Raw genomic sequence first — 16,491 nt, forward strand, 5'->3', positions numbered from 1 at the left:
AATTTAAGTAAGACTTGCTTCCTTTCCAGAAATTGCTTGAGTTCTGTCTGGAAAAGCTGCTTCTTAGTATTTTCCCAGCAGATAGTCCTTCTGAAGACCCAGAGCAGGGACCTCCCTGCCTTAGAGCCACCTAACAGTGTAGTGTATGTTAGTGTGTTATTTCAGCCTTTAATGAGAATTGTAAAGATATTGGCTAATTGTCCATTTAACTAACTTTTTAAAAAAAAAGATCTTATTTTTACTTATGAGAGAGAGAGTGGTGGTGGGGGGAGCAGAGGGAGAGGGACAAGCAGACTCGCAGCTGCGTGTAGAGCGCAACTTGGGGCTCAGTATCAGGACCCTGAGATCATGACCTGAGCCAAAACCACGAATCAGATGCTTAACTGACTGAGCCCCCCAGATGCCCCTCCCACCTACATTTTTTTGAATGAGGATTTTGTGAGAGAATAAAATGATCGTAGACTACAGCTTGACAAAAGCCGCACGTTCTTGCTGTGAATGTTTAGATCCAACAGAAAACTGTTACTTGATCATCTGAATCAAGGGCGGTTTTAATTACTCCCTTTGGTGTAATTACAGTCTCACTTTTTGAGACAGTTTTGCATTCCTGACATGGGTAACGTGGTCCGTATTCTAGATCACCCTTACATGTAGACCGACGGAACAGAATAAACCCAAGAATGTCTAGGGTCAACCATCAGTGTCTGCTTGGCTCCTGGCACCAAGTGTCATGTGACCCTTGCATGGAGGAAGTTTTTAATGCTCATTTCAGCCGCCCAAGGTAAAATGTGCAGCCAGGGTTCAAAGAAAACATGATATAAGTAAGTGGTGTGTCTCGGAAGCAAATATTCTCCCTGAAATCTGTGCGTCTCTGAAAAGATCCTAGAAATCAGTAGTAAAATATGACATTCATATTTTCGCTTTACTCTCCACTTTTCAGGAGCATGTCCTGCGTAGAGAGCAAGATCGAGCTGCATTTCAACCAACGGTGGTTTCCATCTGTGCTGACTGTAATTTTTATCCATAGGTTTGAAGACATACCTGATAGCGGGTCAGAGAGCGAAGGCGTCTCATTGCAGCTGTTCACAGGCCTTGCTTTCTGGCTTTGAGGTCATTGACGGCTCACGGGTGTCCTCAGGTCCTAGGGGACAGGGGACAGCATCACCAGGGAGTGTCAGTGACTTGGCGCAGACTGTCAAAACCTTTGATAACCTTAAGGTTAGTTTTTTTTTTCTACTTCTAAAATTTTATATTAATTTTGCAGTAGAACATGTGAAATAATAAGCAGCCTTTGGGTCTGTGGCAGACGACTTGGAATGCCCTTCACTTTGGTTTTTGTGATTTTAAAATTTAGTATGAAGTCACCAGCATTTTGCATTTTTTAATACCTTTGCTTTTTTGACATATTATGCTCCTCCATTTTCTTTCCACGCTGCATCAGTTTGCTTCTCACTCGAGCTGCTGTTTTCTTTTTCTGAGACCTATGCTGTCTTTTGTGATCTCTGAAAGCTAATGATAAGTGATAGTAAAGGGGATTCTTCTCGAAGCTTGCTTGGCGACCTCGTTCGTATCTTATTTCAGAGACCATTTTCTGAAGTGTTCCTATGTCTCTTGAAATGCAGTGTCTCACGAATATTTTAAATTTTGTTGGTGTGGGTGAATCTTGTGGCATAGCTCACTGAAAGAGTGTGGGCTTGCCAGGAACATGACAGTATGTCATTGTTGGGGCCCAGACCTCTGGGTGGCTGTCTGCACATACCCATCTCTGTCATCATAAACTGCCACAGGATTAGCATGGCGGGCCACGGGCGTGATGAAACCACACAGTGTATGAGCTGCCCCCCCCCCAACTGGTATCTCTTGTTTGTTTTTTATTGTTGAAATATTTGCTGTTTCCATTTGAAAGAACAAAAAGAGAGAGGGGGCACTCATAACAGTTCCCCTTCACTGTGTTGTGCTCTCAGATAACCAAATGATATGTTGGTCTGGATGATGGCCTATTGTTATGGCTTTAATCCAGTATGTTCCTGTTTATCCACATCATTCACAGCTTTGAAAGTCAGCTATGCTGGTATTTAAGTTCAACGGGATCATAACATGGGCACCCAAGTCATTTCCCTCCAGCACAATCCGTAGTCCCTGTCGGCCAATTACTCTGTGTGATTTTCACACTCAGGTTTATTAACAGCACTCGTCTATCATTTTTGTTGTGTGCCTTATTAATTTAGTGCAGGGTTTTTTAGCCTCAGCACGAGGGACATTTTGGGCCAAGTAATTGTGGTGAGAGGCCGCCTGTGCACCGTGGAACATTGAGCAGCATCTCTGGCCTCCACCTACCAGATGCCAGGAGCACCCCCTCCTTCCGTTACGGTGACCCAGAATTCCTCCAGACGCTGGCCAGTGTCTCCGGGAGGGTAAAATCCCCTCTGGTTGAGAACCTGTGATGTAGGGCACTAGCTGCGGTCCTTCCCCATGTCCTCTGGCACACGTGGACTGCTAATGTCACTGAGATTTCCTTACTGCCTGTGCTCTTTCAAGACCGCCTCTTCACTTGGGGCGATGTTTTGTAGCCGGCAGGAAAAGGAGCTCTCGGCTCTCGGGCCCACAGGCTGTCCCTGAGTGTGGGCAGGAACCGTTGTAGCAGGAGATATTGAAAACGTGGTTTTCCAAATACAGCTTCATTATTTAGAGAGAAATTATTTCCTCCGGGCTTCAAACGTAGCTGTACTTAAGTAGAGAAATAGAGCTCAAATCCAAAAATAAATTGATGTGTTGTGTTTGCCTGCCATGTTAGATTATCTGTGTGTGTGTTTCTATCCATAGCACATAACTTCCAAGTTTAGTGACAGCGATTTGATGTTAAATTAACCTAAGAAGGTTTTCTCTTATCCCAAAGAACATTTCTTGTTCTAGTTACATGTATATAGCTATAGTTATAGATGTAAATATATTTATCTTTATTTTGAAAATCTGGATAGATAAAAACTATTAAGCGTATTCTGTTGTCATGTATAAATTTTTAATAGTCTTTGAAAGTTTTCTGAAAAATCTTGTGATCTATTAATTTAACTGTGTCTGCCAAAAAGAATTCTGGGGTGGGGGGGAGGATCTTTGTGCCCCTTCCAGGAGGGTAAGGACAATCTGGATCCTGAAGTATAATTTCTGGGATATTTTCATGTGAGGACATCTGAGATGAGGACAGCCGCCACGGTTGGAGTGGAGGGAGCATGGAGAGGTAGATAGCACGGTCTCCACTCCAGGCTTTGCCACTCTGGGGAAGTTGTGCACAGTCTGGCCCCTCTGCTTCTAGCTCCTCGGGTCAGGTAAGAGCGGGCTTGGGTGAGTGCCTTGTAGATGGCAAGCGTGGGGTAACAGTGAGTCGTTAGGAGCCATCGTCGAGCCTGAAAGACTGAAAACTGAGGTCCACTTCAAGCATTACGTACACTCTGATCTGACATATAAGGCCTTTTGAGTAAGAGTTTTTACGCAACAGAAAAAATACTGGCTGCTTGCTCATGGGTTCTTGGGGTGGATTTATCCTGTGTCCTGTGCACTTGTCAGTACCTCCCACATGTCACTGGTTTGTTACCTTATGTCATCTGCAGTACGGTTAGTCTTTCTGTTTAGCTAGAAGCACTGATTGGTTCCTCCTAATCCTTTGCCATGGTCCCTGTGAACGAGCTTCTTTCCTTCCTGGCCACTGCCCCTCCATCCAGTGAGAGGTAGCTCCCACGTGGATTTCTGTCACCGACCCCACATCTCCCTGCCCGGCACGAGAAGCCCTGGCTCGCGGGAGGGGCCTGTGTCAGGCAGTGTTTCCCTTGAAAGTACATACCCTGAGCAGTAGTTTCTGAGGTTGGACATAGGTGGCAGTTATGGAAAAAGCTTTCTGTGGTCAGGGAAACCTGTGCAGTTCTGTGCTACATGCTATAGAAAGGGTCTCTGTACTCTAGGACATCCTGGAGCCTTTAGCATGCTTCCGTGCACTAGGCCTCCAGAGGGGGATGTGGTGGCTGTATTCTCGGGCTTCTCTGACCACAGACTTCTTTCTTTAAGCCACACCTATTGGGGGAATGATTGTCTAGTGGAAGGAGTTTCATGCAGGAACCAAGAAATTAGGGAAGGGTGTTGAGTGAATATTTTTCAGGTGAATGCAGGCAGGTCTTGGTCCTCCTGTTGCTCCTGTCACCGGCAGTGCCTCTCACTGTCCTCTGCCCTCTGAGCTGCTCTTCTTTGCCCTGTTCACTGTCACTGGAATTTGCTGTCACTCCTCCCGCTAACAGTGCTGTCTCCCCATCACCACGTTCTTGGTCCTTTCGGCTGTCACACGCACCTTTACTCGCTCCTCATGCAGCTTCCTGCGAGCTCCTGGGATGCGGGCAGAAACCATGTGTGAAATAACTTACGTTTTTCTCAAGGGTACAGCCTGGTTTGTGGTAGATAATTAAAAGTTTCTTTTGGTTTAAATTTTAAATTTCTTTTGGTTTAAATTTAAATTTTCTTTTGGTTTAAATTTATTCTTGAATGATACACAGAGAACTGTAGCTCTCCAGAGGTAGGCCAACAAGGACGGAGTTCAGGAGCCCGGGCAGCACTGAATAGAAGCAGGTAACGTCGTCAACCAAGCATTCGTTTTCCGCTCCTAGTGCCCTTGTCCCATGTGAGTTGTCTCCCAGTTCATAGCTGGAGAATTTTTACCTAATATTTCATTAAATAGTCCAAGTACTGTATTGACATAGTAGTGACATCAAAGGACAAAGGGTTTGGCCCTGAGGTCGTAGGTCAGAGGGACCCCTTCCGGCACCTAAACCTTGGCTTCTGGAGTGACTGGCAGTGAAGAGTTTCTCATCAGGAAGGTCCTGGAGAGCATAATCAGGGAAGAGGAGTACTACTGTGGAAAGGGCCAGAACTTAAAATCAAAGATCCTTCTCACAGCCGTGGCTTTGGGACTGTAAGCCAGTCACTTAGTTCCTCTGGGCCACAGTGAGATGGTGATGACACTCTCCCAGGGTTGCTGTGAAGATGAGCTGAAGTAATGCCCATGAATGTTTGGTTTGGAGTAGAAGCTCTGTGAACACCGGACTCGCATGTATTCGCTCCACGTGGAGAAATGGACAGCGCCCGTGGCAGGAGTGAAGAAGGGCAGGAGGAGACAGATCCCGCTTTGATTTGCCCACAAGGAGTCACTGACTCTCTCAGGAAGGTCTTGCCTTCTCTGTTTGCTCTGACGTGAGGGAGGTTCTTCAGTTTTTGCCATAGGGGATGGAACCACGTCGCACATGTGACTTTGGAGCATCAGCACCCTGCCCCGTTGCGTGTGACCGCAGCTCTGCAGTGGCGTCTGCGGCTCCTTTTCCATGAACACTGGTGATGGACGGACTGAGACTGCATGTTCCATAAACACAGCTGGTCTAGCATCTTCATGAAGAACAAAGAAATGAGAACCAAAGATGTGGATGGTTTTTTGTATCACATCAGTCCCAACCCGCGAACTTTGTGAGCTGTGAAAGCGTCTCAGTTCATCTCTAAAGGACCTCCTTGGAAAGATGTCTGCTTGGCTCCTCTTTGTGAATTTAACCCTAATCTATTATTCAGAACCCTGGGGCCGTGCGCTCATAGGGCATTTCTACATGTTTACAGTTAATGAGGCTAATGATGGGAACTCATCCACATGGGGGCAATTCAGGGAGGATCTGTTCTGTTTCAAAAGGGTAATACCTTCCCTTTGAGGTCAGTAGCCCCAGGACCATCCTTCTGTGGAAGTCCCTATGACTTTTTAAATGACTGAATAAATGGTCACTTATCTCCTTGTTATTTGTATGTAAATTGTTAGGAGTGGGCTCCGTGTGAGGAGACAGCTGGCCTCTCAGTTCATTTCAGAAATGGAAAAAGTAGTAAATTATCTATCTGTAGTTTAGACAGTAAATAAGAATCTCTTCTAAATGGTTGTCGAATTGGAAGTGGTGATAGTTGCACAATTCTGCGAATACACTAAAAGCCACGGAATTATATACTCTCTACATGGGTTAATTATGTGGTATGTGAATTCTATCTTGACAAAGCTGTTATAAGATAAATGGTAGTCTGATTGCTGGCTCTGAAATGGGAACATAAAGTAAGTTCTTAAAAAAAAATACTTTCAGGTTCTATCTATATTTCCAGTCACGTGTGTTTGCTTCAGCTAGGAGAAAGTTGTCCCATGGAAATCAGCACCTTACAGAAGAGTTCCAGCTGATGGAGGCAGAAGGAGTGAGGGAGAGAGAACCAACACTAGAACACCACAGCTGTATTTGCTGCTGGGTCCCTCTGTGAGTTCTAAAATTAGTGGGTAAAAGTTTAAGGAGAAACAAGATATTTGCACAGCCTCCGAGCATCTCCACCCTTCCCCCTCTCCCCTGGATGTTTGCTGATAACAAAGAGAAGAACAGTAAATCCACAGTGGAAAACCCGGCAGGCCCTGCCTCACTGAATGATGAGGCCAGCATCACAATGAATGAGACTCGCAGTGTCGCGTACATGCCCCCATCCCCACCATGTGATGTGCTAAGGGCCCATCAGCTCTGTGGGGTCCTTCTCCTAAATCCTGAACCTCATCCAACTCATGAGAAAGCATCAGAGGAGTGCAGATCCAAGGCCTGTCTACAAAACCCCTGACGCCTGACCAACACACTGTCATCGAAGACATGGAAAGACCGAGGACCTGCCATAGGCTGGAAGAGACAAGGAAATGCTAAATGCAGCTGGGATGCTGGGACAGAAAAAGGCGATTTGGGGAAAAGCTGGGAAAGCTGAATATAGTTAGTAGCCTAGTTAGTAGTACTGGCAAGCGCTTGTGCCATAGTCTCCATGACTGTGGTGTGGTTGCCCAGAGACACTGACGTTCCAGAACACCAGAGAAGGACACGTGCCAGCTCCCTGAACTGTCTTTCCTGCTCTCCATTAAGTCTAAGCTCTTTTACAATTTAAATGTCTAATATATATGTATTAACTATTTTAATGTATTTATTATTTTAATCATACTATGTAATCTAACTGCAAGTGTATATATAACATCGGTTGTATTTTTTTTTTAAGATTTTCTTTATTTATTTGAGAAAGAGACAGTGAGAGAGAGCATGAGAGGGGAGAAGGTCAGAGGGAGAAGCAGACTCCCCATGGAGCAGGGAGCCTGATGTGGGACTTGATCCCAGGACTCTGGGATCATGACCTGAGCTGAAGGCAGTTGCTTAACCAACTGAGCCACCCAGGCGCCCTTCGGTGTATTTCTATTATCTATCACATATGAATTAACATGAGAAGATATGTCCAGCATCATTTCACTGGTATCATCAGGGAGTAAAGTATTACACGAAAATGAAATTTCCCAAAATGCCAAATATTTTCTTACTTTGACTTCCTGATGGAATATTTCCACAGCACAGGAATGATCTGTTCGCCTTATCAGCCTCAGTTATTAGAGTTGGTGGTCATTTAGGGCTCAGGAGTCTGAGCAGGGTTTTGAGACTCCACATTCCGTGACTCTGAGATCCTGAGTCTGATTTTTACAGGGTTTTTTTGTTGTCCTTGTTGTTGTTTTGCCTCCCGTATTCTCAGACTGTGCACTTTCTATTCATAAAGCTTCTGGGATACCTTTCTTTTTCTGTAACAATTTCTGCTTCTCTTTTTCTCTAGTGTTTTGGTTGCAGAGATCATCTACTCACTGGCTTAAACAGTGTCACACGCCGCCCCCCCCACCCCCGGCAACAGAAGCTAGGCTGAGGCCCCGCCGTTCAGGCAGCTCCTGTTCCCTTGGAGATGTCACATGCACAGATGGGGTCCAGGGTGCTGCTGTCGTGGCTCAAGGTCCCCTCTGTCACACTCTGGGAGACTCTGGGCAAGTCCTTTGTCTTCTCTGCCTCTGTTTCCTTTGTGTGGAATGGAGCAAATCATAGGGTCTGCTTCATGGGTGCTTATGAGGGCTGCAGGCAGAGAGCCGAGAGCCTCCGGTGGGCCTCAGCAGGTCTGTCCTGTTACTGTTGCACGTTCCCGTCTGCCACGTTCAGCCTGAGTTCTGAGTTTGGGAGCAAGGGTTGCTTCTCTTGGTCCTAGGACAGCTTACCAAATAGTCATGTTCAGCAGACTAAACAGGCAGAGCCAGTGCTTTTCTGATATTTCCTCTTCATTTCTCAGAAAAGAGGTTTCCCTCCTCTCTTCCTTGACAGTTATGAAAAAGGACAGCTGTTGGCCTAGAAATGATTTATCTTGTGAAGAGAAATAGCCTTGAAGAAAAACCCATTTTATAGTTCTATGCCATTTATTCCAAACAGGATGTAGCATGTGTGTATTGAGATGTGTTAAAAACAAATGCAAATGTGTTAGAGAAATGTGTGTTAGAGAAGTAGTTCCCATCTCCCTCCAAAGCCCACGTCCGCACTGGGGGAAGGAGCAGAGATCATCTGGGAAAGAGCAGAGTTTGCTCTTGGGTGTTCTCCAAGGGATCTTAGGTTTCCCAGGCAGCAACCAGCACACTCCTTGGCCCGTCGAGTACTCTGTTTTGGGGACCTTAGCTCGTCTTAATAAAGCTTCCCTTGGTGCCAGTGTGCCAGTAGTGCCACTTAGAAGCACCAGGAGGTGGTCATAACTGCTTGGGTTGCTTCAGGGGAACGAGGCCCAGGAGGTCATAGTGCCAGGATTATTCCGGGGTTCTCTCTGTGTTAGGAAGGGAGGCCAGAGAGAGGCTGCACAATGGTCAGGGACCAGGAGCCTGCAGGCCGACTCCCACAGATGATGAACCTTTGTGTCCTCTGCTCGGCCTCGTGGTGTGTTATGAGGATTAACTGAGATCGGGCGCACGAGAGCACGGACGCTGCATGGATTCGTGTTCACACGTGTGCGCTCAGCACACAGGTGCTTCCCCATCACGGCAGCTGTTACCATTGTACGAGTGATTTTATCCGATGCATCAGGCGTGCCTCCCAAGATGGTAAGGTACCCCCCAGATAATTCCCCAAAGTCCAAAATGCTCTTTTGGGTGAGGGCTTCTCAGCAGGAGGAGAGTCATATGTTTAATGGGTGAGGAAACATTTCACGGAGGTATCTGTGTGCTTGGCAAAAACTAGTTTTTGACAGGTTTTTAACTCAGATTAAAATGAAGCTGGAAAACAGTTCAAGTTTTTGTGGGTAGTGGAAAGGGGAAAGAGACCCACCCTCTGTTGCCTAGTGGGACCTTTCTGGTGCAGAAAGGAAGCTCGCCGCACGTCAGAAGGGAATGTGGAGATGTGCGGATGTCTCCATCGGGCAGGTGGTCTTCTCTAAGATTTTTTGTTTCATTTGTTATAAAGATTTAATCAATGAAATTTCCCCCCAAAAGCAAAGTAGATGAGGAAGACATAGGAGGACAAAAAGCCATATTTTCAAAGCACAATGAAATGATGGTGTGGGTCCATGTGCTCTATGTTCCTGGGGCTGCTTTGCTACGGGGGGCCTGGAGTCCACAACTGGTTCTCCCCGCTGCCCCTGGTGTCCCCATTCCCTGGAAGAAGCTGTTGTAGGTGCAGAGGGAGTAGTGAGCACTGTTCAGACCATGGGGAGTCCCAGCCACAGGGCCTGCTCTCTACTGCTTCTCATGTGACTCTGACATGCACCTGAACCTCCCTGAGGACATTCTTTGAGACCATTTATGAACATTACGTCTGTGCCTTTGCTTCCTGAGGTTATTTTGTGGACAGTCTACCAGACCTTACCTCTGTATTAGAACATTGTTTCCTGGCCAGGTTCAGGCCGCCTAGCCTCTGTGTCAAAGGCACGTGGACTTGGGTTGCCCAGTCGTGAAGACCATAGTCATAGCCTCCTGGAGATCAGCGCAGTCCCCATGGACACTCCCGGGCTCCACGGGCCTTCCAGCCCCTTCGAGGTCAGCCTCCAGAGAGAGGGCACAATTCCGAAGTCATGTGCCTTTGGTGCATGTGCAGGGAATCTTTCACAGACAGTGTGTGCCCTCTGCTGTCCAGTAGGTTTGCTAGTCTCTGTTGCCTATTTGTGGCTCTAAGTGTATAAACATCTTCTGTGTAAAGCCAGCGTGCCATGGGAAGTTCCTAAGAAGCAGACAGTCTGTTTCTAAAATACACATGGTGTGCTTGAGGAGAGAAAAGTACTTAGGAGCAAAATGAGGCCAAGAGATACCAAGGATGGCCGTTCTGTTGCTGATAAGGACATGAAAGGGCAGATGTGCTGTCTTCATAGCCAGAGGTTTGACTGTTAAGGACCAACATGTGTTGAATACTGACTAGCACCTCAAGCAGAGTCCGGGATGGGAAATACCTGTCTGTCCGTTTGTGCAGCCTCTCCTGCCCACTGCTGGACATCCCGTCAGCTGCAGTCCTCCCGTGGGGCCAGGATGTGGCGTCCTCATCCTTGCTCCCTCTTGCATGACGTCAGCTGTGGGAGACGCAGTCCTGTTGTGGAAAGGAGAAACCGAGGCTTGGAGCTCCCCCTACCCTAGTCAGCATTTGATCCTGGATTTGGTCCATGACAGTTGGATCTCAATGCCAGCACCCCGATCCCTGTGCTCCACTACCAGTCATCACTGGAGCAGCCTCCAGGAACTAACTAGAACTAGTGTCTTCACACTACTTCTCTAGTCTTTGAGTGTGAAGAGTGGCCAGAGAAATACCTCATGCTATTGTGTCACGTCTGTCCAAGACTGGGGAAAGCCCCAGACCCTAAGGGTATGACCCAGATTAGAGTGTCTGGGACTGTCCTGGGCACCACGTGGTGCCCCCACTCCCCTTGGGCTGCCAGGTGGCCCTCTCAAGGGCTGGTATCGTGCTCGAGGAGCATCCTGCCACCACCGCCACTACCAGAGCCATTCACTCCCACCCCCGCTTAGGAGTGCCCTCAGGAGTCTGCTGGGCTCATCACTGAAGCTCGGTGACGTCACCCCTCCGGAGGGGGCTGGGAGGGCCCTTCCAGGGGCATGGTGTTGGATTTTGTTTGGATTTTGTTTTTTCATTTGAGAAGATCAGTGGCCCCATTAGCAACATGATTTGAAGTTTAACTCAGTCATTACCAGGGTGCATTAAAATAGATTTATATATTATACTAACAATTAGAACGCTCTGCCCCTGTTAATACTGTCAGTGTTTAAAGAGCTATAGGCAGGGGCGTCTGGGTGGCTCAGTGGGTTAAGCCTCTGCTTTCGGCTTGGGTCATGATCCCAGGGTCCTAGGATGGAGCTCCACATCGAGCCCCACATCAGGCTCTCCACTCGGCAGGGAGCCTGCTTCCCACTCTCTCTCTCTCTGCCTGCCTCTCTGCCTACTTGTGATCTCTGTCAAATAAATAAATAAAATCTTTAAAAAATAAAAATAAAAATAAAGAGCTATAGGCATATTTTACCTTGGTACTGCTGTTTGCTCGGGTAGTTAGTTAATGACTTGGCCTGCTGCTTTGGCACATGTATTTTCATTTTTTGAATGAATACGAATGTTGAAACTTGCTCATTGCATCAGAATCCCAGAAGACAAAACTCTTTAGAGCATTTCTTTTATTTAATACAATAGAGGCCTGAAATCTAACTTGGGATGTGATGGAGCTCATATCCTTGCCTGTGGGTACAAAGTGATACTTATTTTGAATTTCTAAAATAGTGTCTAGCCTCCTGTAACGTATTCCAGTGTGTAATCGAGCTTGTCACCCTAGGAATTGTCAGAGTCCCCTAACTCTGTCCTGCTTGCGTTCGTCGTCCCCACTGGGAGCTCTCAGCTGCTGTCTCGGTGGCGGCAGCCAGTTGACTGGGTCCCACTGATCGTAGGAGTGGATTGACTGAGGGGGCACGGAGCGCTGGGAGCAAGGCTAGAGTAGCTACACACATCTTCACTTAGTTCTTACTACACATCTGCAAGAGCCGTGTCCCCACCCTGGTTTTATCGGTGAGAGGATGGAGGTGAGCGATTTGAACAGGGCAGCTCCACACCCTGGTTGTGAGGAGAAAAGCCTGGCCCTTTCTGCTCTCCTGATGGTAGTGGGCCTCACCTTCTCTCTTCTAGTCAGTTAATTGCTCTTCTATTCAGTTAATTGCTTCTGAGAACTCCTAGGTCTGTAAGCGTGACCCTCTGACTTCCCAGCCTGAGCTGGGACCTACATGAGCAGCTCACCACCACACAGAGCTCAAGAACCTCATGTAGGCTAGCGGCTGGTTGCTTGGCTTAGTAACAGCTTTATTGATATATAATTCATGTTACCATAAAATTTACCCTTCTAAAGTGTACTGTTTGGTGGTTTTTAGTATATTTGCAAGATTGTACAACCATCACCACAGCCAGTTTTGGAACATTTTCCTCACCCCTCCGAGAAGGAACTCTGCACCCATTAGGTCACTCCCCATTCCCTTCGCCCCCTTGCTCCTGGCACACACTAATCTACCACCTCTATATGAGTTTGCCTTTTCTGGACACTTTCTACAGACAGAATCATGTAACATGTGGCCCCTTGTGTCTGGCTTCCGTCCCCTGACAACGTTTGCAAGGTTCGTCCGTGATGGAGTACGTGTCATTGTTTTGTTCCTCCATATATATATATATATATATATATATATTTAGATTTTATTTATTTGACAGACAGAGATCACAAGTAGACAGAGGGGAGGGAGGCAGGCTCTCTGCTGAGCAGAGAGCCTGATGTGGGGCTCTATCCCAGGACCCTGGGATCATGACCTGAGCCAAAGTCGAAGGCTTTAACCCACTGAGCCACCCAGGTGCCCTGTTTTGTTCCCTTTGACGGCTGAATAATATTCCATTCTGGGACAGACCACATTGTTGATCCATTCATTCATTGACGGACATTCGAGTTGCTTCTGCTTTTTGGCTGTTATGGATAACACTGCTCTGACTACCCACGTGCCAGTCTTCGTGTGGACGTGTTTCTGTTTTCACTTCACCAGTGTGTTTTAACTCTGCTCCAGTGGTTCAGGAAGCCTTCCCCTTGGTTACCGCCTTTCAGCGTGACAGCCAGTTGCAACGATAGGTTTGAATTACGGGTTGTGGTCGTGGAGCTTTCTGGCTGTGTTCCTATGGTGTATGTTTTTCTTGTAGACTTGTCCTTCCTGCGGAATCACATTTGCCCCCAGATCAGAAGCGGGTGCAGAAGGAGGAGCGGTCCAGAACGGCTGTCAAGAGGAGCATAAAAACAGCACCAAGGTAAGCTCTTGGCTGTTCCTGTGGGTTCCTTTCCTGGTGCCTCCATCAGAGGTGACCTTCCTGTCTTGTCAGCTTCTCGATTCTCAGAATAACTCCTTGTAGGTGACACTGTTCCACACCTTCTCATCCTGGGGGTTTTGAATAGAGCAGTAAAGATGAGGACGGAGAATCAGGTCTAACCCCTGTGAAGCAGAATAACACGTGCGCAGCTGCATGGGGCTCTCTTCTTGGGCAGGAAGAGCTTAAAGCCACGTGGACCGCCGTAGCTAGGGACAATCTCTGGGGCCGGAACATGCAGTAGAAGACGTGCAGAGAGAAGAGGGGGCTCGGCAAGCGCAAAGGTGCAGCGTGGAGAGAGGCTTGGGGTCAGGGCCAGTAGCGAGGACACTGCCAGGGAAGTCTCACCTGGAGACAGACCTAGGGCTGCACTAAAAAGCAGGACAGAGACCAAATCTGAGAGCCGCTCTAAGAACAGACAAAGGAAGGCTTTTGTCTGTTATCCTCCACCATTGTGCCACCTGCCACCTTCCTCTGGATGGATCTCCATACCACATCTACCGCTCTAGTCCCCCAAACCTTTGCCCATGGCCCTCTGTAATGCTGATTCTGTGGTTAGCAAGCTCCAAGAGCCTCAGCTCTTCTCAGACCTCCTCATTAGCTCTTCCCACGATGTCACACCTTCCAGGCTGCCTCAACCCCCAAGGTGTAATCTGACGGGACGGGGGATGGGGAGAAGCAGATGGGTAGAGAGGTTGAGTGTCAGGTTAGAACAGAGATGTGAAGGTGCTGGTCAGGTGTGCAGTGGGGCCCCCGCACGGCCTAGCTGGGGCTGGAGTGGCGCTGTTGTGTGCTCACACTGCAGCCTCTGTGTCTGCGCCCCCCAACCCTTGTCTTGAGGCAGGCTCCTGGAGCACCGAATTCCAAAACTCAGAACGGACTTCTGAGCCCTCCCCAAGAGGAGAAACTCACCAACAGTCAGACCTCCCTGTGTGAGATCTTACAGGAAAAGGGAAGGTGGGCAGGAGTGAGCTTGGACCAGTCAGCTCTCCTTCCGCTGAGGTTCAAGAACATCCGGGAGAAAACAGATGCCCATTTTGTTGACGTTATCAAAGAGGACAGGTAAGAGTCAACCATGACCAATGAAAGTAAGGATTTGCAGGTAGGAGTCTCCCTTTTTCTGAGTCACCTTATCCTCATATGTTTGCCTTTCTATTGTCAATATTTTATTTTATTTTGAAATAATTTGAAACTTACAGAAAAGTTACATGACTAATACAAAGAATTCTCATTCTACCCTTTGCCTGATTTACCAGCTTTTAATATTTTACTCTGTTTTATTCTCTCTCTTATGAAATTTATGTTGTTGTTTTTCCTGGGCCATTTGATGCTAAGTTGGATATATCATTCCTTTTGCCCCTAAATACTAAATTTCCTAAATTACAAAGATGTTCTTTTACATAATCATGGTTACCAAATTCAGGAAATCCAATATGGATGCATATTTGACCCAATCTTCAGTTCATATGCCAGTTTGGCTGGAAATTTTGGCCACAGAAATGATGTATCCCTCTCAGGCATCCCATCCAGAGGCAAATGGGGCCCATTTGTCTTCCGTCAGTGATAGTAATTTTGAGCAACCAGGCAAGTGTTGACCTCTCCAGTCTGTGGTTATTTTCTCCTTGTGACCAGTAAGCAGTACTTTAAGATCATGCGTGCACTCCATTCCTCAGCATACTTCCCTAGATTTCATCTCCATCGTGGTTCTTGCTTAAAATAGTCTTTACTGTGATGGTTCAGAATGTCAGTTCTCCTACTTCAGCACCAACTGCACTTTGACATGGCTCCATCATTAAAAAAAAAATTCATTTTAGAGAGGGCATAGGAGGAGCCCAGGGAGAGAGAGACAGACTCTCTGCTGAGCAGGGAGCCCAACACAGGACCCTGAGATCACAACCTGAGCCACAACCAAGAGTAGGACTCTTCACTGACTGAGCCATCCAGGAGCGCCTCCACCAATTGTTTTTTAGTTTCTCGATCCCTCTTCCAGCACAACAGGATGTTCCAGGCTCGTCTTAGATCTTCCCTAACCCTAGTCAGGAATCAGCCGTTTGTCCAAAGAGCCTTGGCTCCTTTTAATGAAGAATGGTATTTCGAAATGTGTGTTGTTAGTGTCTGATTTAATGTCATTGTAGCCAAAGACATACTTGGTATGATTTCAGCCCTTTTACATTTATTGATACTTTTTTTGTGGTCTCACACGTGTCTGTTTTCATGAACAAACCACATGCATTTGTAGGGTGTTGCGATCCATAGACACAGTTAGGTCCAGGAGGTTGGCAGCATTAGATCATCTGTCTTCTTACTTTTCATCTATTGCTCTATCAGTGTTAAGAGAGGGATTTAGAAATTTTTCACTATAATTGTGGATTTTTCTGTGTCTCCTTTTAGTCCTGACAGTTTTTGTTTCAAGTATTTTCATGCTTTTTTTTTTTTTTTTAGGTACATACACATTTATGAGTGTTATAAATTCCTGGTGAATTTGTCCTTTTGTCATTTTGAAGTGTCCCTCGTTATCCCTGGTAATACTCTGTTGTAAAAACCACTTTATCTGATACTAATATAGTAACTGTAACCTTCTTATTTTTACTAGTTGCTTGGTGTATCAATTTCTGTTTAAAAAAAATTTCAACCTGTATCCTTTATTTGAAGTGTGTCTCTTATGAGTCTGCTTTTTAAATCGTTCTAAAAGTCTCTGCCATTTAATTCCATTTGTATATATTTTCTGGCTTTTTAGCCATACTTCTTTGCATTATTATGATTTTTTTTTTTTGGTAGTTGCTCCAGGACTTACAGATAGGCATCCTTGAATTTTTTATAGTCTTCCTATGGTTAACATTGAATCATTTCACTCTTTTTTTTCAGTTTACTTGTTTACGTAAGTAATCTCTACACCCAACGTTGGTCCTGAACTCGTGACCCCGAGGTCAAAATTCACATGCTCTTCTGACTGAGCTGGCCAGGAAACCCTGTATCATTTTACTTGAAATGTAGACATCTTGTACCTGTGTAGAACCATTACTCACTTCCCACCCCTTATGCTGTAGTTTTCACTTGTGTTACCTTGGCATACATTGTGACCCTGACCTCTAATACCACCCTCTCGGTAATCTCAGATTGCCTCCACTGATTGCCCTTCTGTTGAGTTGGATCATATTTTCCTGTTTCTTCGTATGTTGTGTAAATTTGGCTTGTGTGGTGCTTAGAAACTCTGGATTCTGTTATATTGCTCTAAAGAGTGTCAATATTTTGTTTCTTT

At 46.4% G+C, this 16,491-nt stretch overlaps 1 protein-coding gene across 1 annotated transcript in view; it reads left to right on the forward strand.

Annotated features, from left to right (window-relative positions):
- Nucleotides 1–16,491, forward strand: part of ADCY9 (adenylate cyclase 9) — a 113,155-nt gene that overhangs the window by 79,271 nt on the left and 17,393 nt on the right. Inside the window, exons 3-5 of the mRNA XM_032849349.1 lie at nucleotides 1,028–1,218; nucleotides 13,071–13,175; nucleotides 14,077–14,294. Coding sequence (XP_032705240.1) covers nucleotides 1,028–1,218; nucleotides 13,071–13,175; nucleotides 14,077–14,294 — 514 coding nt within the window. The remainder of the gene's footprint in view (nucleotides 1–1,027; nucleotides 1,219–13,070; nucleotides 13,176–14,076; nucleotides 14,295–16,491) is intronic.

Source organism: Lontra canadensis, unplaced genomic scaffold (genome assembly GCF_010015895.1).
Source record: "Lontra canadensis isolate GAN:19392208 unplaced genomic scaffold, GSC_riverotter_1.0 scaffold224, whole genome shotgun sequence".
Taxonomy (NCBI): Eukaryota; Metazoa; Chordata; class Mammalia; order Carnivora; family Mustelidae; genus Lontra; species Lontra canadensis.